This window comes from Zootoca vivipara, chromosome Z2 (assembly GCF_965207765.1).
Source record: "Zootoca vivipara chromosome Z2, rZooViv2.hap1.1, whole genome shotgun sequence".
Taxonomy (NCBI): Eukaryota; Metazoa; Chordata; class Lepidosauria; order Squamata; family Lacertidae; genus Zootoca; species Zootoca vivipara.
In genome coordinates this window covers 33,277,790-33,300,693 of record NC_142585.1, presented here as the reverse complement: position 1 = coordinate 33,300,693, position 22,904 = coordinate 33,277,790, and the positions used below count along the sequence as shown (strand labels likewise).

The 22,904-nt window shown below is 47.4% G+C and overlaps 1 protein-coding gene across 3 annotated transcripts in view; it reads right to left on the bottom strand.

Annotated features, from left to right (window-relative positions):
• The window catches only part of VAV2 (vav guanine nucleotide exchange factor 2), a 158,372-nt gene extending 145,507 nt beyond the window's left edge, over window positions 1–12,865 (bottom strand). For all 3 annotated transcript variants that reach the window (XM_035113127.3, XM_088664740.1, XM_060270532.2), the window contains exon 1: window positions 11,658–12,865. In XM_035113127.3, the coding sequence (XP_034969018.1) occupies window positions 11,658–11,861 (204 nt within the window). In that variant the 5' untranslated portion in view covers window positions 11,862–12,865. The remainder of the gene's footprint in view (window positions 1–11,657) is intronic.
• Between the last annotated feature and the right edge of the window lie 10,039 nt (window positions 12,866–22,904).

Sequence of the window (22,904 nt, the reverse complement as noted above, 5' to 3'; positions counted from 1 at the left end):
GTTTGCAGAGCATAGAAAGAAAGAAAGAAACCTCTAGAACAATTTAAGAAAGGCTAGCTCAGGGAGCAAACTGGTTTCCCAAGTCAATTGTAGTAAGCAGAGCAGAGGGAAGAGGGGGAAGGATAATGAACAGACGGGTGCTTTGCGGACTAGCAATTAAGCTAAGAGATCCAAGAATCCATGAACCAGAGAGATGATGAAGCGGTCGGTGCCAGCCATAAGGCCTTGCTAATTACTGTAGCCAAACATCCTCTCTTTCTCCCAACCCAACACTCCTCATAATCTTACTGATTATAGCTTTGCTTAAAATAGTTCATCCACTATTTAATTTCTATATTTCCAGAATGTTTAACCCACTCATCATTAAAATGACCCTAAGGCGGGGTGCACTATTTTAAAAATGAATAAATACAACATAACCAATTTAGTATTATATAGTAACAAAAGAAGCTGCCTTATACTGAGTCAGACTCAATCGTCCTTCTATCTCAATAATGCCTATACAAGCATTTCTCAACCTTGGGTTCCCCAAATGTTGTTGGACTACAACTCCCACCATCCTTGACCACTGGTCTTGCTAGCTAGGGATGATGGGAGTTGTAGTGCAACAACATATTCGGGACCAAAGGTTGAGAAAGGGTGGTGTACGCTGACTGGCAGCAGCTCTGAGATGCCATTAGGAACTGAATGTGGGATCGTCCACACACAAAGCAGTTACCCTACCCCTGAGCTATTGCCCTCTCTTTAAAAATACCAAAAATCCTCTTTAAAAATAAAGTAAGATTCTAGTGCTCATGGTTGTGAATAAAGGACTAAATTAAATTGGAACAAAGGAAGGGGGCTTACACTTTGTCAGATTCTAGTCCTTTTCGTTCTGAATTAAATAGGCACTAGGTGACTGTCTTATACTGAAGCAGTCTCATATTGAGTCAGACCACCCGTAAATCTAGCTCAGTATTGTCTACGCTGACTGGTAATGGATCTCCAGGGATTCAGGCAGGGAGTCTCTCCCAGCCCAACCTGGAGATGCCAGGGGCTGAATACAGGACTTTCTGCAAGCAAGGCAGATGCTTTACTACTAAGCTAATGGTCCTTCCTCTACAAATTCTAATTCTCATCATTCAGAATTGAATATGAATTATGAGGCTCTTTAGTACCAGGCCAGGCCACTGTTTCATCTAGCTCAGTAACCTCTACAAAACATTCTTCACATCTCTAAAAATGTAGCTTTGTTTAACTGTTCAGAATAGCACGTTCATCCCCTGTAAGACTACCAGGGACGGATTTCAGATATCATTCCCCCCCCCCTAAATTCACAGAATGCTTAGCTTGTTCCAAACAGGAGTGAAAAATGTGCATGGCACTTGAGTTATGGAGCTTCCATTCACAGCTTTCCATGACTTGCAAGCTTATCTGCTTGAAGATATTTTGAAGTGGTTGGTTCTTCCAGAATTGTGGGGGACGCACGCACACACCCAAAGTTAGGATGCAGCCTTATACTGATTCAGGCCATTTGGTCCATGTAGCTCAATACATGGTAGTGGTTCTCAACCAAGTTTCAGTAGAAATTTCACATCCCTGCCAGGAAATGCCAGGGATTGAACCTGGGATGTTCTGCATGCAAAGTAGATGATCTACCCACTGAGCTAATGGTCACATGACATCAGAGGAAGGACAGGCAAAGCCATTGCTTCAAGCCCTCCCGAATTCAAGGCACAACTGCAAAACAGCGTCCTTTGAATTCAGTGCTGCTTGAGTTTGGCAGCTCACCCTGTCGTGCTGCTTTCAGTAGGAATCAGGTGCACTTGGGTGCTCCCAAGCGCTCCAGCGTACATCAGGCCACTTCCAAAATCAGCCTGGGAGGGAAAGGTGCATAATTCAATATGAAGAAAACAGGAGCGCACTAAGGATGCTTTCAGTTCTTCATCTGGTCTGCTAAGTTCCAGATTGGATTATTGCAATGTGGGGCTGCCCTTGAAGACAACTCAGAAACTTCAGTTGGTCCAAACTGCAGCAGCCAGGCTGGGTTTCCATTTAGATCTCATATAGCCCCTGTTTTAAAACAGCTGCACTAGTTGCCAGTTCATTTCTAGGCCCAATTCAAAGTGCTCACATTGGCATTTAAAATCTTAAATGACTCCAGCTCCAAACATCTGAAAGGCCGCCTCCTTCTCAGGTGCTGAGATCAGCAGAGGGGCCCACTTCATGATTCCTCTGCCCTTGGAGGCTTGTGGAGTGAGGGTGGCTCAGAGTCTTTTCTGTGGTGGCTTCTAAGCAGTGGAACTCCCTCCCCACATAACGTGCCTGGCACCTTCATTGCACAGCTTCCGGATAATGCTGAAGATGCACCTCATTATCCTAGACTTTTTATACATGAGGTGTATGTTTCTAGGACTTACCTTATTTTTTATGATTTTAAGCTGTTTAAAACTGTTTTTAATAATGTGGAGCTTGAACCCACAACCTTGTGATTAACGGTGGAGATGTCAGCAAAGAGCACAATGCCATTTCTCAACTGAAAGCTCCTGTCTATCAACGGCAGCAAAAAAAGGGGGGGTTCAAAATTACACTCGGGAAACTGTTGGGGTCTTTCAGACGTGCTCAACAATGCTACTAGCTTTGCTATTTGCCTATTGGCAGGGAGGGATTTAAGTTTCCCAACAGAATCGGCTGCAACAAGGCAACACAAATCTGCTCGTGCGGTAATTAACGCCACAATCTGTTTATGACCTTTTGAATAAGCCATTCTTTTTGACAGCCAAAGCTGCTAAACGCATTAGCAAATATAATTTAAAAGTGGAGGGGGAGGGAGGGATGGGGAGGGCAGAAGAGAAGCTGGGATTAACTCTCTCATTGTTAAAAATTATTCAGGCAAGGAAGAATACATATCAAAAGGAATAACTGTGTTTGCTCGCATTCATTGGGGGGGGGTTCATTCTTTCACCTGCAGATTCATGTTGGACTACAGTTCAGTGGTAGAGCATTGCTTGGCATGCAGAAGGTCCCAGGTCCACATCACTGGGATCTCTAGGTAGGGCTGGGAAAGACTCTGCCTGAAACACTGGAGACCCCCTGCCAGTCAGTGAAGAGAGTTACAATTGCACTTGGGTCCTGCTTATGGGCATGCCACAATGGGCACCTGGTTTGCCACTGTGAGAACAGGGTGCTGGACTTGATGGGCCATGGCCCTGCTACAGTAGGGTCCTCTCTTATGAATGAAATAAATAAATAACTGGCAATGGGGGGAGAAGTGAGTCTGGGGTCAGGCTGTTTGATGAGGCTGTTTCTCCTCACCCTTAATGCATTTATAGCACCAGGTTGGTGTGCGGTGCTGAATTCTAGGCAGCCCCTGCTTCTCCGCTGGAGTGGGAGGCTGAGAGCATTGTTGCTTAGCTAATAAATCTCAGCTGTTTAGGCTGCTTGTCTTGGGAAACTTTTACAGCAGGGCTTAATTTTTATTGCTGGTGTTGCAAGTGGAACAGCTCCCAGGATCGCAAAAAACAAAACAAAAAAAACCACCTAACTCTCCCTTCCTTCCGGTGGACCTTTTCCCTGCATCAGCAACAAACCTAATCAGAGTCATGCTGAAGACAGATTGTCACTTTTCCAGAGAGAGAGTGCGTGGATCAAAGAAAGTTTGGAAGGTTGGTGCCCATAGTGCCCGCAGGGGCGTCTTAGTCCTAGAGGCTATTGGCGCAAGGTGCAAGTTCTGGGGGGCACCTCAGCCATGCCATGCCGCGCCCAGAGCCTCCTGCCTGCCTGAGGAGCCACCTCAAGCCCCGCCGGCAGCACCGCCCTCGCCTGCCGGTTCTGGGGCTGCGGGCGCCATTGTGGGGAAGCACGCCACGAGCCTCCTGTTGGCGCGGCAGCCCACAGCTGGGAGCACCCCCACCCATTGGGACGCCCCCTCCGTCTGCCTGCTGTGCCTGGCCCTGCCCGGCGGAGTGCGAGTCCAGCATCGCCGGCGTCGGTCCTGCCCACAGCAGGCAAGAAGCAGAAGGCGCACCATGGCGGTGGGGGGGGAGCGAGGTGGGCTGCAGAGGGGCCCGAGGGCGAGGTGCTGCCCGCCTGGACGGAAATGTGGGGGGTGGGGGCACCTGAGGGATCCCTGCACCACGGTGCCAGATAGCCTTAAGACACCCCTGAGTGCCTGCACTCATTCTCTTTGAACAAGGTAGGCAGGGTCTGAAGGAGCACCACACCAGAGCTTCTCATCATATTTCTCCAAAGTTTGCATCTGCTGCAAATGAGACATCTGTTTTACTGCTTCATTCTTGAGGTACTCTTCAAATTTGTGGGGCTTGCAGTTTATCTTGTCAATGAACTACCTCCAGTTTCAGAGGAGATATACCTCTGAATAGAAGTTGCTGGGAATCACAGAGCTGTAGAGCTGGAAGGGTCCTGGGATCATCTAGTCCAACCCCCAATGCAAGGAAGAAGTGGGGAGGGTTATTGCAAAACTAAGGGTGCTGGATTAGAAGGGCCACTGCTGTAACCCAGCTGGGTTCTTCTGATGCTCTCATATTGTATTTTGCAACAGACGCTTCCCCCCAATTGTCCTGAATCATTCAACCACGGACTTGGCTCTTTTAAGAGCAGAAACTGTCAGCATTTCCAAAACACTGCTGCTGATTTGCATGAAATCAGGCCTGTGGCTTCCCACTCAGCCTTTGCTTCTCCATCTGTAAAATGAATATAATAGGTGGTGCTGGTTTAGTCTCAACCATAGGGTCACATAAAAACATCAGAAGAGCCCCCACTGGATCATGGCATTGGCCCATCTAGTACAGCATCCTGTTCCCACAGTGGACAACCAGATGCCCCAATGGAAATCATCCACAACCAAGACTTGAGCACAACAGCAACACTCCACTTCAGTTCTCCACCGCCAGGTATTGAGTACAGTGGTGCCTCACTAGACGAATTTAATTCGTTCCACGGGTCTATTCTTATAACGAAAAATTTGTCTAGCGAATCCCATAGGAATGCATTGATTTTTTTTTAAAAAAAATTGCCCATAGGAACGCATTAATTGAATTTCAATGCATTCCTATGGGAAACCACGATTCGCTAGACGAATTTTTCGTAAAACGAATTTGTCTAGCGAGGCAACCTCTGCTAGAAAAATCCTTTCTTTAAGCGAAAATTTTGTCTTACGGGGCGTTTGTTAAGCGAGGCACCACTGTAGTTGATTGCCCCTGGACATAGAGGCTCTGCTATCACAGTGAACCTCCATATGGCCCATCTAGCCCAGCCTCCTGTTCTCACAGTAGCCAACCAGATACCCATTATGGGAAGCCTGCAAGCAGTAAGTGCACAAACAACTGTCCCCCTCCTGCAGCTTTCAGCAACTGCCAGAATGCAATTAGAACAGGAAGAGGCCCGGCAAGATGCAAAAAGGAGTGGGATCAGTGGGGCAAGGGGTGCAAATCCCAGATGAAAGAGACAGAATATATGAAGCAGGATTAGATCTGAAACAGAAAGAGAAGGGAGAAGAGAAAAAAATGGCAAGAAGCTGAACCAAGTCAGGGCAGGTTGGGCTTTCAAGCCCTTCAATGGATTCTGTCAGGGGGTTGTTGTGGCTACTCTCGAGTAAAGACGCTCCAGTCCGCGCTGTCTTTAAGAGTTTTATTGTGCCTACTATTTACAGTGCAGAGATAGCAGAAAACATGACCACCTAGTCACTTTCAGAACCCAGCAATGGCTTCCGTCTGCTTCGGGGCCAGCATAAAAGTCTGGGCACCCCAAAATGCCGCCCCTTAGCCCTACGTGTGGGCATGCACCTCAATTCGGGCGCCAGAAGGAGAGGTCTCCCCTCTTGCTGGCTGGGGTGGCGCCTGGGCTCCAGCGTCTTGCTGAGCCCCTCATCCACTGTCCCTCGACCAGAGCGTAGCCAGGGCTCGGATGCCTCACTGAGCCCTCCCTCCATTCCCCTCCATTCCTCATTCCCTCCTCCTGACTCGCTGCTCGTACTATCGCTGGGCGAAGTGCTGGTCAGGATGACGGGGGGGGAGGCTCCCTGTAGAGAGTCCCCCTGACATATTCTATACTGAACCAGTGGTTAAGATGAAGCAGGAAATGATCTTCCATTTAGCAGCCAACTTTGGGACTTCAAAGCACAGCCAAACTGAGCAGTTTCCGATTTGTGCATGAAAGAGAATTCCTGGCAGAAAAATGGCCTTGTGGGCCAAATGGGGGAAAGCCTGCCAGGCCAGGTTTGACCTGCAGACCAGAGGACCCCCACAGGTGATCCCTTGGGTCTACACAGGAACAAGCATTCATTCAACCCAAATATGCAGAGATCTGGGGGGGGGGGTGCAGCTGGGGGCCAGTGGGAGTTGTCATCCAATGGCATCTGGGCAGGTCAAGTCTGGGGGTAGCCAATATAGATGACAGAACAGGTAATAAATACAATTTCCTCCCTGAAAATGCTGTGCAGTAATCCTAAAGAGCAAACTGACCCTTTGATTCTCTGCATGTGTATATTTTTTAAAAACGGCAGCCACAGAAAGAGCCATCTGTTATGGGGAAGAGACACAGAGAGGGGGGGGACCCACACTTCTGGTTAAACAAAATTTAAACAAGATGGAGGGATAATGTGTGTCTACTGCTAACATGCCATTATTTGCCAATTTCCATAAACACCCGCACACATAAAAAAGGGAATGCATGCACACACACACCAATTTTACCAGCTCTGGAATTTCAAAAACAAGCCACCCACCACTGAAACAGAGATAGTAAGCTCCATGAAGCACATACCTGGCTCTTGCACTTACTTTATTCTGGGAAAGCATTGTGGAGAGTGGAAGTGAAGTACTATAGTAATAATGAAGAAGCGAAGAAGACTGACCTTGATGTGCTGATGTGGGCTAAACAGGCTTGGAAAGGATGTGCCTGCTAATGCTTCCAGAAATACATACATGCATACATACATACATGGATCCTTGTAAAGAACAGAACAGTCATACTATGGGCTATCACCAGACAGGACCACAAGAAGACCTAAGGAGAGACATCTTTCATCGGAATGAAATATATGCAGTCTGTGACACAATCAGAAGACCTAACAAGAGCTGGAAGGTCTATCAGAGTCCCACATCCTCTTCTTAGAGTGGCCAACCAGGTGCCCCAATGAGAAGCCCACAAGCAGGACCTGAGAAGAACAGCAGCAACTCTCCCCACTTGTGATTCCCAGCATTCAGAGTCATTGACTGCCTCTCACAGTGGAAGGAGAACATAAAAGCCCTGCTGCTGGATGAGACCCATCTCGTCTGGCATCCTGTGACCAACACGGCGTCCCAATAGGAAATCCACAAGCAGGACCCAAAAACAACCACTCTCTCTCCCTTTCTCCCATTTCCAACATGCAATATTCAGAAGCATTGAGTACCTTCAGTTGTGGACACTGAGCATAGCCATCGTGGCTAGAAGCCATTGACAGGCATATTCTATTCATTCATTCATTCATTCATCCATTCCCTACCTTTTTTCCTGCTGGGACTCACTCAAAGCTGCTTGCATATAAAAATGAGAACTACTAAAGACATAGAAATATATATAAATTAAATGTTGTGAAAAGTAAAACTATGCACACATAATACAATAAAAAAAAACACAGCACAGCACCAGCCCTTTCATTAAAAGCATTCAGTTTTCAAAAGCCTGTTGGCACAAAGAAGTCTTCCCTGCCAGGCCTCTCGTCCTCCATGACTTTGTCCCTCTTTTAAAGCCTCCAAAGTTGGTGGTCATCACTGCCTCCTGAGTTGCATAGTTTTGCAGTGTTTTCCTTTATCTATTCTGAATCTTCCAGCATTCAGCTTCATATTTTCCAGGGCTGGGCACCATTTAGACCTCAGAGACAGAAAAACATAGAACTGAATAGTTGGAAGGGACCCAAAAGGTCATCAAGTCCAACCCCTAGCAGTGCAGGAATCACGGCTAAAGAATCCCTCACAGATGATTCTCTGACAGAAGGTGCAATCCTTACAACCCACAAGAGAGGAAGCAGTCAGACACCTTTTTTAAAAAATTAATAAACTGCTCTCCCCACTTCTGCCTCTGACCCTGACCATCACTGGCAAGCAGTCCCTGAAATGTTGTCCACGAGGGAAATGAGGATCTTGGCTCAAAAAAGCTCCCACCCCCTGCTTTGATTAATTTTTAAGTTTGCAGCACCAATCCAGAGGACAGAACAGCTTCCCTCCAGCTGAGCAAAGGTCCAGTGTTTATTTGCTTAAGGGATTTTATCCAAGGCAGTGCCCCGCTTTGTAAACTACGGTATCATAGATTGAATCATAGAACTGTGGAGTTGGAAGGGTCCCAAAGGGTCATCTAGTCCAGGCCCCTGCAATGCAGAAATCACATCTAAATAATCTAAACAGCTAAACAATGACGGCTGCGGTGCACTTCCCGGTTCTTTGATTCCCTAGGAACTGGTACTCAGGGGTAGGTAGGCTCTAGGCTGCTTTTGAAGCTGGAGGTAAAAGTAACAATAAAGGGAAGTAACACAATTCTGATACCCCACCCCCACCCTTTCCCTACATAAGCGCCTGGGGACTTCTGCTTCTGTGTATCTGAAGAAGTGTGCATGCACACGAAAGCTCAGACCAAAATAAAAACTTAGTTGGTCTTTAAGGTGCTGCTGGAAGGAATTTTTTTATTTTGTTTCGACAATTCTGCCACTTTGCAATAGATGCCTTGCCTAATCACCTGTGAGCTCCAACTCACCAGAGGTGACTAGCTTAATCGCAAGAATGCAAGGATATTCTGAAACCATGCCAAGCATCTGAAACAAACAAAGAAGCTAATCATAAACCCTGTTCTGTGGATTTTAAGTCAGGGATTCAACCTTCTGCAGTGGTTTGGGGCTGCAAGGAGGGAAGAGGGTGAACACAATGGGCAGCTGTGCTTTGGAGCTCTGCAGCTCGAATTCTTCAGTGGGAATTTGCGCACAAAGCAGTATCCAGGCAACACGGAGTCCCAACCCCTCCAGGAAAAAAAAAATACAAGATCAGCATCCCAAAAGAGACAAGACACTTTCTCTTAGTGGCAGAGACGTGAATGCAATGAGATAATGCTGTCCTAGTTTTAATATATTTCTTAAAAACAGGACGGTCTGTTTGCACACACAAAAATGCCTCAACGGTGTGGAGAAAACTCCTTCCAACTCAGCTGTTAATTTTTGGATCGTCAATTTCTAGTTGGGTCAATTTCAGTTTCCTACCTTTCCAGTCCTACGTCCGGTTCCTCCTCACAAAAATCCATCAGGAACTCTAGATTTTCACATTTAAAGCTCATCAAAGCACTCTATTGCCCTATTGGGGAACCTATGGCCCTCCAGCCTAACCTACCTCACAGGGTTGTTGTGGGGATTAAATGAGCCATGTACACTACCTTGCATTGCCTGGAGAAAAAGGTGGGATAGAAATGCAATTAATAATAAGAATGCTTAGAATAAGTTGGAGGGGCCCAGAATGTGCTGAGACACCCTGTTCTCTGACTGTATGTCTTTTGCATCTGCCTGTGGTTGGAAGATCTTGAGGTTGTAGCACTAAGTTTGATAACTGCCCACTCCTGAACTAGCACAGCATGTCAGAACCATGATGCCCTGGGTTCAAATCTCACCTCAGGTAGGCAAGCTCCACAGACACATCTCTCAAACACTACTCTCAGTCTTACCTCTTAACCAACCCCCCCCCATTAAAAAATCTGCAAGTTATATTAGTTATGTTACAGATCCTATGGTAAGGGCTCATAAAACAGAGTGCTGATTTCCATAGAAATTCTATCATCAGTGTGTTAATCAAGCTTGTAAATATTTTTATCTGGAAACAAACTGTAGGTTAGCCCACAGATCAGTACAATCAGCACCAGGTTGTTTTTAAGTTTTAAAAAAAACAAACACAGAGCATCCAAGCTAAATAAAAGATCTGCCCCGTGTACATAGGCCAGTCAATGGACTGAACAACTCTTACTAAACAGAATTTCAGAGTTTTGTAGGGGTTCTTTAAGGGCATCCAGTCCAGCCTTGTGCTTGATACAGGTATGGCATCCCCAACATATACTTTCTGGCTTGTGCTTGAAGACTTTAAAAAGGTAAAGGTAAAGACGCCTCTGACAGTTAAGTCCAGTCACGAACGACTCTGGAGTTGCAGCGCTCATCTCGCTTTACTGGCCAAGGGAGCCAACATTTGTTCGCGGACTTATGGTAAGGCAAAATGAGACCCTCCATCAAAATTCTGTCATCATTCAGAAGCCAGTCCCAATGACCAACCAAAATCTGCCCTCCTGTAACTTAAGTCCCATGGCACCTTGGGGCAGCAGAGAGCAAGCACCTTCCCCTGCTCTATGGGGCAGACTTTCAGGTATTGCAGGAGAGCAATAGTCGAGTAACAGATTGATTAGACTGGTGAAAGTTTGCATGCATATATATATATATATATATATATATATATATATATATATTAAGAGGGACGCGGGTGACACTGTGGTCTAAACCACAGAGCCTAGGGCTTGCCGATCAGGTCAGCGATTTGAATCCCCACCATGGGGTGAGCTTCCGTTGCTCGGTCCCTGCTCCTGCCAACCTAGCAGTTTGAAAGCATGTCAAAGTGCAAGTAGATAAATAGGTACCGCACCGGCAGGAAGGTAAATGGCATTTCCGTGCACTGCTCTGGTTCGCCAGAAGCGGTTTAGTCATGACCTGGAAGCTGTATGCCAGCCCCCTTGGCCAATAAAGCGAGATGAGCGCCGCAACCCCAGAGTCATTCGCGACTGGACCTAATGGTCAGGGGCCCCTTTACCTGAGACAGAGAGAGAGAGAGAGCGCCCTTGTATCTTTAATACAAGTGCTTAAAAATAAGTTGTTTTCAAACAAAACGGCTGCCCAATTAATTGAAGTCACTTGAGTTGGCCATCAGATTTACTTAACTTTGCGTTTCCATTCACAAAGTTTCGTATAGCTTTGGGGTTCCTTGCCCCCGTTTCATAGTTCCCTTATTTATTGCTTTCTTACTCCAAGAACATAATACATTTTAAAGAGGGTGTTTACACCAAACAGACTCCTCAGATGTAAGGAGGCTGCACCCCACTTCACTCACCCATGGCTTCCTTCGCCCCCCCCCCACAACTGTCTGCCTTTGGGGGGTAATGTCCACAGTGTAGCATTGGCTGAGTCAAACAGCACTCCTGCCTCACTCCCCCTCTCCCTGCTATCCTCCAGACTTTCTGGGGCTTTAACCAGGGGACATTTCAAAAACAAGTCATTTCAAGAAGAAGTTTCCCCAAGGGTGGGAACTAAGGCTTGCAGCAGTCAAGACACATAAATAGGATGAGCCCATAAAAAGGGTGTGGGTGGGTGTGTCAGCATTTGGGTTGCTTTCAATTAATTCCCTCTCAGAGCAAACCCCTTGACATCAATAGACATAAGTTAGTCATGTTCATTCATTGCAAGGGGTCTACTACGAGCGTAACTGAGACGCACAACCTTTTATTCCCAGCTACGAGACAGCCCTCTGAGGTGTGATTGCCACACCACACGAGTGCCCGGACAACTGCCCTCCACGTTGGGGATCTCCCACCTTTCTTCTCCCCACCCGTCGAGGGTCGAACCCTCCCGGCTCCCCAATCCCGAGGGAGTTTCCTCTTTCGCTCACCTGGGACATCTGGGGCCGGAAATTGATGTCTTTGAGGTCGATAGACCCCGGCGAGAGGTTGTGGAGCAGCTGGCAGAGGAGGACGCCGTCGCGGAGAGCTTGGGCCAGCTCAAAAACCACGGCCGAGGGCCAAACCACGCGGTGGTTGGCCGGCAGGACCTTGCAGTCGATCAGCCAGCGCCCGCACTGCCGCCACTCCTCCATGGCGCCGGGCAGAGAGAGCGCAAAAAAGAACCGCAGCGGCAGGCCCGCGAAGGAGAAGACGGGACAGTCGCTTCGTCTCCGCTATTCCCAGCGCCTTGGCCAGGACGCCGCCTTGGCCATGGGGCAGCGCCGCTCCAGGGAGCCGCCCCGGAGGGGCTTCAGAGCCGGGAGTCCGGCCAGGGTGCGCCTCCCGTGGCTCGCATGCTCCGCTCCGGCGCCTTGGGAATAAGGGCCAAGCCTTCGCGGCTCTCCGGGATGGCTGGCTGCCTCCTCCTCTGGGGCAGGAAACTGATCCGGCCGCCTTCCAACCTGGAACCGGGCAGCGTGTTCTTCTCCGGAATGGGGAGATCCAGGCTCCTCCGCTTCGCTTCCTTCCTTCGCCGTCCAGGGAACAAAGAGAGCTTCGCGGAGCGCACCTCTTGCCCTTGCCTCGCCTGCCTCTTTTGTGGAGAGGCGCTGCCCGGCTCTCGGCTCGCTACGGCCACGGCTCCTCCTACTCCTGCCGCCGGGGGAGGGCGCAGCAGAGACGGCGGGGCCAAGCGCGACTCCTCCTTCCTGTCTGCCTGCCTTCGCTGCCTCTCTCCCAGGGTTGCTTTCTCCTCCACAGGCAAGAACTTTTCCCGGATGAGATAGATGGGGCGGCGTCCGGTTCTCTCTCCTGCATGGCGGCGCGTTCCAATTTTGGTCCCGACGGCGGAGAGAGGCACCCTTTGCAAGCTCGCCCTGGGTATACAGTGGGGAAGAGGAACCCCTTTTTTGTAAACTTCCAGGAAGACTTTTTTCCTTCCCGGCTAACGTGTCTCGGATCAGTTAGCGCTTTGAGGATCCGGGTTGACTGCCGAGGAAAGCGCGCCTGGGCGCTTTCAGATTTTTGCTACTCTCTCCCCTGTTTCCAGAGCACAGCTTTCTTTTCCTTTCTCTTTCTTTTCTTTCAACAATTTTTTAAAAAAGAAATAACAAATGGAAGAACCATAAAAATTAAAGAATGCATGTTTTTGGTTTAAATACTGAAACTCATTATGTATCAAGTTTCTTACGGTTCTCAAAACAGGTCAGTTATACTATATCAAAATGTGGTTAGGGACACACTGCCAAATAAACTGAGAATGGTGCGTAGGCAGAGCAAGAAGGACAACTTTATTCCTGTGTGGGTTGACTTTGTAGTGTAGGCGCTTTTCGGAAAACGAACAGTCTCCACCAGCGGAATACAGTACAGTACGATCTGGCAGGTATGACTATGACGCCTTCACACGCACCTCATGCCGTACCAATAAAGGAAAAGAAGAGAAAGATATAACAACATTTTTCTTTCTTTTCTTAAATACTCGCTCATTTTCTTCCAGGGTATAAACACGGCGGTAAGTACTACCCAACCTGGCTCCAGCCCCATGGGAATCCACTTGCACTCTCGTAGCTTGTTTCTCCCCCAGCACAGAGGGGGGGGGGGGAGAAGAAGAGTTTGGATTTGATATCCCGCTTTATCACTGCCCAAAGGAGTCTCAAAGAGGCTAACATTCTCCTTTCCCTTCCTCCCCCACAACAAACACTCTGTGAGGTGAGTGGGGCTGAGAGACTTCAAAGAAGTGTGACTAGCCCAAGGTCACCCAGCAGCTGCATGTGGAGGAGCGGAGACGCGAGCCGGTTCCCCAGATTACGAGTCTACCGCTCTTAATCACTACACCACACTGGCTACCATCCTGCATCCTGTTCGCTCCTCCTTTCCAGCTCCATCCTCCCTACTTGTGATTCCCGGAAACTGATATTCAGAGGCATACTACCTCCAACTGTGAAAAGCAGAACAAAGCCATTGTGGCTAGTGGCCATTGGCAGCCTTACTCTCCACAGGTTCATAGCCCCTTTTAAAGTAATCCGGAATGGTGACTGCGACAAAAGACCCTTGCTTCCGTCTTATTTATTCTACCTCTCACTTATTGCAAGAACTAACAGGGATGGTCTGGGGTAAACCGAGCCTCCCCCCTATTGCTCCCCTTAGCCTTTCTGTATTCCCTCATGCACTCGAGGGTTTTATTCTATTTCATCTTCTTTTATACAAAAGAGAGTCCTCTTCCAGCACAACCAGGTACCCATTAAAGTTCAGGGCTGTATCTGAGACTATCCCTTGTGTCCACAGTATAGGTGGTTCTGCCTCTAACAATCCCTTTCTGTAAAAGTTTGCCCCTTTCCTGAGGTAACTTTATGACACCCTGGGTCTGTCTGTCTGGCTCGCCCTCTTGGTGCACCCCAAAGATACAAACTAACAGTTCCACTCTTGAAGGAAATGTTGTCTTTTTAATGGGTGTCCTCATGAATGAGTTTCATGTACCTTGGCTGGTAAATAACACAGACGATTTTCTGATTGGCACTTTAACTCTGGAAATTTTATTTCTCAAGAACGTAATGGTTGCTGTTATACAAGCTTAGTTTCAATGGTAATAACCTTGTTACTCATGTACTAGATAACCTAACGACTACCTAACCTAAACCTACTCTCCTAGATCTTCTTTACAACCGCCCTCACACTCCCGCTCCCCCAGCACCCTCTCAACTGACAAAACGGCTGTCCCTTCCCTTTAAATATTCAACCATTCCCCTCCCCTCATGGCAGGGCAGTCTCAAGCAGGTCGCACGCCCTGGCGCTGAGGGGTGGAGATCGCTCTGGCGCCCCCGCCCTCGCACCAGGGTACAGCATGGCTTTCGCGCGGCTTTGCTGTGCAGTGCCCGGCCTACCGGTCCGGCGCCCTGCACCACTGGGACTCTACCTAGAGCAGGCCCTGCCTCATGGAATGTCCAGTCAGTCAACACGGAGTCTGAGTTAACCCTTGATGGGTCGGGTTGATAAAGCTACAACAAACAGCGTAAAAACATCACAGTGACAATCACTACATCTGAAACTTCACCTCCATCTCTCCCTCCACATACCATCACCTGGCAAGGAGTTACAGAGGTTATCACAAAGACTCAAAGAGCATCCCGTTGGTGTGCTCAAACCTGAATATTGCTTCTCCAGTGGCATAAATTCCCCATGAAAGCTCCTGGGCGCTGTAAGGCCGCTTGCCATGCCTCTGGCTTTGCCTCTTTCTAGTCAGTTAGGTCACTCCATCACCACACCTGTGCATTGTGTGCATCTGCCTGGTTCACTCAGTCCCCTTCCAGATGTGTAGAATTATGCACCTGCAGAAGAGACTTCCCATTGTGTCTATTCATGAGTGTCTGCTCTTCTAAGCAAATTTCTTCCAGTCATGAGGCACCCCTAGATCAGCAATCCTGGTCATGTGTGAGCTGCAATTCTTACTTGGCATGCTCTGGCAGTACGTCTCCAGTTTTAATTCAGGAAAGGAGTGCCTTAGCTCTCTTTGTAACTAATAATGTTTCCAGCCCTTTACCCTCCCTCCCAGTCAGTTTTCCCTTTTGTGTACCATCTCTATGTTGTGACACTATGTTTTATCACTTATAGCTCTAATCTGTGCCAAGACCCTTTGGAGCTGAAAAGCAACAGATTTATTATTACAGTATTGTTATTAAAAGTCTGTGCATTGCTGGTCTGATACATCTAGCTACTTTAAATGAATTCAAATCTCCAGAGCCTGATGAGCTGCAACCAGGGCTACTAAAGAAGCTTGCAGATGTAATCTCAGAACCCCTGTCTATAATATTTGACAATTAATACCCAGACAGGAGTGCCTGGCGTGCTATGGTCCATGGGGTCACGAAGAGTCGGACACGACTGAACGACTAAACAACAACAACCCAGAATGGGTTTATAAAAAACTAGTTATGCCAGACAAATCTCATTTGTTTTTGTTTTTTTACAGTGTTAGGCAGGAAGAACCAGCTGCACCAATATAAGATTGGTACTTGTGAAAAGGACATAGGGGTCTTACCGTGTTTCTCTAAAAATAAGACACCGTCTTATATTTATTTTTCCTCAAAAAAAAAGGTGGCTTATTTTCAGGGGATGTCTTTTATATATATATATATATATTAAGTATGGTACAGTTTAACCTACAAGGTTAAACTGCCTATCACCATGGCTTATTTTGGGGGTATGGCTTATTTTTGGGGTATGGCTTTTTTTCGGAGAAACACGGTAGTAGGCCACAAGCTTAACATGAGTCAACAATGTGACGCAGCAGCAGCAGCAGCAGCTGCAAAAAACAACAACAACAACCCACAAATGCTATTCTAGGCTGCATCAACAAAAGTATAGTGTGGTGATCAAGGGAAGTAAAAGTACCTCTCTATTCTGCTTTGGTCAGACCACAGCTGGAGTACTACCGGTATATCCAGTTATGGGTGCCACGATTTAAGGAGGATACAGGGGTACCTCGGGTTAAGAACTCAATTCATTCTGGAGGTTCATTCTTAACCTGAAACTGTTCTTAACCTGAGGTACCACTTTAGCTAATGGGGCCTCCCGCTGCCACTGTACTGCTGCCACATGATTTCTGTTCTCATCTTGAAGTTCTTAACCTGAGGTACTATTTCTGGATTAGCGGAGTCTGTAACCTGAAGCGTCTGTAACCTGAAGTGTCTGTAACCTGAAGCGTCTGTAACCCAAGTTATCACTGTATTGACAAGCTGGAACAAGTGCAGAGGAGGCAACCCAAATGATGAAGGGTCTGGAAACCAAGCCTTATGAGGACTGGTTGAGGGAATTGGATATGCTTAGGCTGGTACCGTAAAGAGGAAACTGAGAGAAGATATGATAGCCGCCTTCAAATATATAAAAGGCTCCACATGGAAGACAGAGCAAGCTGGTTTTCTCCTGCTCTGAAGGATAGGACATGAACAAATGGATTCAAGTTGCAAGCAGGGAGATTCTGACTAAGACTCAGGAGGAATGTTCTCGGGTAAGAGCTGTTTGACAGTGGAATGAACTCGCATGAGAGGTGGTGGACTCTCCTTCATTGGGGTTTTTTAAGCAGAGGTTGGATGATCACCTATAATGGATGCTTTAGTTGAGATTCCTGCATTGCAAGGGGTTGGACTAGATGACCCTTGGGGTCCCCTCCAACTCTACAATTCTATTACTAAAGGAACAATGATTGCTACAGCTGCATTTCCCTGGTTCTGCCTTGAAAAGGGATGTTTGAAGCTTTTCAGTCCCTGCCAATTGATTCGGCATATTTGTGTTCACATACAGGTAAGGAAGCAAACTGTGAATATCTCCCTGCTGCGCTGTAGACATAATGACTGTTTATAAAAAGCTTTCTAAAGCAACTGGATGAGGCTCTGGCAAAGTCTCTCTCTCTCTCTCTCTCTCTCTCTCTCTCTCTCTCTCTCTCTCTCTCTCTCTCTTCTCATCCAAACTCAGGCTGTATTGGCACCAGCAGCCTCAACATATTGATTTCCTCTCAAGATTGTCTCAAGTCTTTCCCTGCTGGATCTTCCAGCATCACATTAAAGAGAGACCAACAAGCTATTCCCATGGGTGAATTCACACAATGCTGTGGGAATCCCTTCCTCAGGTGTGCAGATTCTCAGGTTCAGGGGCCAGGTGCAACCCCCCCCAGGCCTCGTTTTCTGGCTCTCTAGAATCTCCCCAGACCACAACTTTTACTGGCCCCATTCTTGCCTGGAAATGTGATCCTGCCACTTGCTTGCTTGAATGTAATAATAATAATAATAATAATAATAATAATAATAATAATAATAATAATATATTATTTATACCCTGCCCATCTGGCTGGGCTTCCCCTGCCACTCTGGGCAGCTTCCAACAAACATAAAAATACATCAAATATCACAGATTTAAAACTTCCCTAATCAGGGCTGCCTTTAGGTATTTTCTAAATGTCAGGTAGTTGTTTATCTCTCTGATGGGAGGGCGTTCCACAGGGCGGGTGCCACTACCGAGAAGGCCCTCTGCCTGGTTCCCTGTAGCTTTGCTTCTCGCAGTGAGGGAACCGCCAGAAGGCCCTTGGCGCTGGACCTCAGTGTCCGGGCAGAACGATGGGGGTGGAAACACTGCTTCAGGTATACTGGGCCAAGGCCGTTTAGGGCTTTAAATTTAAATGTAAGATATTAAGAAGAGTCCTGCTGAATCAGGCCAGTGGCCCATCTAGTCTAGCCTCCTGTTCTCACAGTGGCCAGCCAGATGCCCATTATGGGAAACCTGCAAAGCAGGAGCACAAGAGTTCTTTTCCCTCCTGCGGTTTCCAACAACTGGGATTCAGGAGCTGTGGAGGTAGACCATAACTACCATATGATGGTTAGTAGCTGTTGATAACACACTGCTGTGGGATGGATGGAAAACAGAGAGAAGTGGGCAGGTGTTCAGAATGTTCTGAAATTTGCATGGTTGAAATGTAGCTTCCTGTGCAAATATAAGTTCCACCTGCTTTTCCTTCTCACACCTCCCATCATTAGCAAACTCCTGAAGGTACCTAACTGTGGCACTTGGATTATTATTATTATTATTATTATTATTATTATTATTATTATTATTATTACCAGAGCTTTTTTTAAGGGGAATGTGCTGGAACTCAGTTCCAGCACCTTTCAGGTGGGTTCCGGCACCTCTCAGGTGAGTGCCATTGTCATTTTAAAAGAAAGAGGGAGTCATTTAAGGATGAGTTCCGGCACCTATTTTTCTAGAAAAATAGCACTGATTATTATTACATATTATTTATTAGACTTCTTAACTGCTTGTTACCCAAAGGTCTCCAAGCAATGTACAGCACATTTAAAGCATAAATAATTATGTGTTATATGGTATAAATAACTCCCATAACCTACACAAAGCTTTTATACCACCAGGGCTTTTTTTTCTGCCGGAAAACTCTGTTCTCACACCTCTCAGGTGCATGCCATTGCCATTATAATAGAATAAGGGAGGCATTCATGATGAGTTCCAGCACATCTTTTTCTAGAAAAATAGCATTGGATACCACACTGTTGTTGCAGTTGCTGTTGTTGTTTTATTTAATTTGTTAGTCACTTTACCTTGGCCGGGGCAACCCAAAGGGACTTACAACCAAACAAACAGATGGCAATAAACCACACAGAGGTACTTTAAAACCAAATGGAAAAATAAATACATTTTAAAATCCTGCATACTTTTAAAAGGTTATAGTTAAATGCCAAAGGCCTGGTTATAGAGGAAAGCTTTTGCCTGGTGCCTATTGATATATAATGAAGGTGCCAGGTGAGCTTCCCTGAGAGCCACCACAGAAAAGACCCTTTCCTGTGTTGCCACCCTCTGGACCTCTCACATATGAAGAAGGGCCTCAAATGGTAGTTTCAGGATCCAGGTCATTTCATATGGGGAGAGGCAGTCTTTGAGGTATTGCAATCCTGAGCTGTTTAATGCTTTTATAGGTGAAAACCAGCTTTAAACAGCCATAGCTTCTTCCCCCCAATAATTCTGGGAGCAATAATTGGTTAATGGTGCTAGAGTTGTTAGGACACCCCTCTACGACACCATGGGAGCCAGCATGGTGTAGTGGTTAAGAGCGGTGGATTTGTAATCTGGTGAACCGGGTTCACGTCTCTGCACCTCCACATGCAGCTGCTGGGTGACCTTGGGCTAGTCACACTTCTCTGAAGTCCCTCAGCCTCACTCACCTCACAGAGTGTTTGTTGTGGGGGAGGAAGGGAAAGGAGAATGTTAGCCGCTTTGAGACTCCTTAGGGTAGTGATAAAGCGGGATATCAAATCCAAACTCCCACTCCCCCCCCCTTTTCTTCTTCATCTTCTTCTCCCCTCCCAGAGCTACAATTCCCTGAGTTATCTGGAAAGAGCGATTGATTGTTCAACTACTTTGGAATTGTAGAACTGGGAGGAGATGGGGAGGGGACTGTCTCCTAACAACTCTCAGCACACTCAAGAAACCACACTCCAGAATTATTTGGGAGAAGCCACTTTGTCTTTAATAAATTGTAGCAGACTTTGCCAAGCTGGTGGTTTTCCCGATGTTTTGGACTTCACATCCTATTGGCTCCCCCTGAAGGCACCAGGCTGGCCAAGGTGGGCTCCTGTGTAGATTTGTGTAGGGAACAGATCTGCTGCCCCTTGTTGGTGGCTAGGAGGAATTGTTCCATCTTCTCGGTATTTTTCTATCTCTCGTTATTTGTAACACTCTTGCTAGAGGAAATTGTTGCTGTTATTAAGATACTTTTGGCATCCTCGTGCCATCGAGCCAAAGAAGAGGAAACTGGGAGAAGAGCCATCTTCATATATCTAAAGGGCTGTCACAATCACATGGAAGATGGAGGAAGCTTGTTTCCTGCTGCTCTGGAGAGAAGGACCTGAACCGATTGATACAAACCGCAAGAAAGGAGAGTCTGATAACTTTCCGACGATAAGAGGTGTTGGATGCTCCTTCATTGGAAGTTTTTAAGCAGAAGTTGGGTGGCCACATGTCAGAGGTTCCTTAGCTGTGATTCCTGTATGGTAGGGGGTTGGGCTAGGTGACAGTTGGGGTCCCAATTCTATGATTCTGCGCTTTGCATGCAGAAGTCCCCAGCAGCATATCCAGTGGGGCAGGCAAAAGACTCTCTCTCTCTCTCTCTCTCTCTCTCTCTCTCTCTCTCTCTCTCTCTCTCTCTCTCTCTCTGCCTGAAATCCAGGAGAGCTGTGTGGACAATACTGAGTGAGTTTGGTCATGGAAGAAACTTCCTGCATGGATTCAGCTGAAACAAGTTCTTTATATATATATGGGGCTTTTAATGGGGCAGCTGTGGCTGCACTCCCCACCCCCCTCCTTCAAGTTTATATCTCCTTAGATTGCCTCCGGGTTTTCTTGACTTGTTACACTCTCTTTTTTTATTGACATCCTGGGTTTCTATTTTTACTTTTTCACAGCACAAAAGCATTGGAGAAATGTTTTAAGCAGTCTTCAAGGGCATGTTCACAAAAAAATCTATGGTGTCCCAACCTTGTTTGGCACTTATTCGGTGCATGAGACCTCTTAATAAAACTGGATCTTTCCCAGGGGGTCTTGACTTGACAGCATCCTCATTCGGTGAAAGCGACGAGAACTCAGCAGCGCTACAGCCTCTTACATAAGGGGTGGAACCTTCCCGGCAACTCTACCCTGCAAAGCTTAATGGGCGGCATCGCAACGGTTGAACTGTCAGGCCTTCTTCCCCACCGGATCGGGGGAAACTGCGGTTTGAGCTGGGGAGCTGAGTTATTCGTTGCAGATTTTAGCATTGCAAAGCGACAATACTAAAATATATTTCCCGCCCCCCTTGCCGCCCCCGCGCAAGACGTAGGTGCCCAACTCCTCCTCTGGCCGCGCCCCGTTCCTTGTGGCCCTCCGGGGCCTGCAGTGCGCCCCCCAGGGCTCCTGGCCAGGGTGGGCTAGCGCACGCGGGCGGAACTGGTTCCGAAGCCGCGGTAAACGGGGGCGGGCTCAGGCGGCTCTGCCAGCCAGCCTCTCCCTCCTCATCCCGCTGCCAGGAGTGGGCGGAGAGACTCGGAGCGCCGCCCGTCGACGCTGCCGCCGCCTCCGTAGCGTAGAGACAAACGGGGACGCCAAGAGCGCGCAGGAGGAGCAGGAGAAAGAGGACCCGGGCCCTGCAGCCTGGCCGCGGCTGTAAGCCCCGACGGAGGCAGGGAGGTAGGTGAGTGACCGCAGTCGGGGGCCCTTAAGCGCATCAGCAAGGACAGGAAGATGGAAGAAGGGGGCTGAACGACGTCTCTCTTTCTGTACCCCTGGCCGCCCCGCCACCCGCCTCTTCCCAGCTTTTGGGTTGTTTGTAGGGACGTCCTTTCTTGTTGTTGTTTAGTCGTGTCCGACTCTTCGTGACCCCATGGACCAGAGAGAGCACGCCAGGCACTCCTGTCTTGCACTGCCTCCCGCAGTTTGGTCAGACTCATGTTCGTAGCTTCGAGAACACTGTCCAACCATCTCGTCCTCTGTCGTCCCCTTCTCCTTGTGCCCTCCATCTTTCCCAACATCAGGGTCTTTTCCAGGGAGCCTTCTCTTCTCATGAGGTGGCCAAAGTATCAGAGCCTCAGCTTCAGGATCTGTCCTTCCAGTGAGCACTCAGGGCTGAGTTCCTTCAGAATGGATAGGTTTGATCTTCTTGCAGTCCATGGGACTCTCAAGAGTCTCCTCCAGCACCATAATTCAAAAGTATCCATTCTTCGGCGATCAGCCTTCTTTATGGTCCAGCTCTCACTTCCATACATCACTACTGGGAAAACCATAGCTTTAACTATACAGACCTTTGTTGACAAGGTGATGTCTCTGCTTTTTAAGATGCATCATTTTTCTCCCAAGGGCATCATTTTTCTCCCATGTAGGGCATCATTTTTCTCCCAAGAAGCAGGCATCTTTTAATTTTGTGACTGCTGTCACCACCTGCAATTGAAACAAAATAAAAAAAAATTCCTTCCAGTAGCACCTTAGAGACCAACTAAGTTTGTTATTGGTATGAGCTTTTGTGTGCATGCCCAAAAAAGTAAAATCTCTCACTGCCTCCATTTCTTCCCCTTCTATTTGCCAGGAGGTGATGGGACCAGTGGCCATGATCTTAGTTTTTTTGATGTGAACTTCAGACCATATTTTGTGTTCTCCTCTTTCACTCTCATTAAGAGGTTCTTTAATTCCTCCTCACTTTCTGCCATCAAAGTTGTGTCATCTGCATATCTGAGGTTGTTGATATTTCTTCTGGCAATCTTCGGGCTTGAGATTCACCCAGTCCAGCCTTTCACATGATTAATTCTGCAAAAAAGTTAAATAAGCAGAGAGACAATATACAGCCTTGTCGTACTCCTTTCCCAATTTTGAACCAATCAGTTGTTCCATATCCAATTCTAACTATAGCTTCTTGCCTCACATAGAGATTTCTCAGGAGACAGATTAGGTGATCAGGCACTCCCATTTCTTTAAGAACTTGCCATAGTTTGCTGTGGTCGACAGCAAAACCATCAAAATCCACCCATTGCAGCGAGGGTCTCTGCTCTCAGCAGGACTAGCATTGGTCTAATGTCCTGCTTGGGGGCTTCCCATAATGGGCATCTGGACTGCCACTATGAGAACAGGATGCTGGGCTAGACCCTTTGGCCTGATTCTGCAGCCAGGCTCTCCAT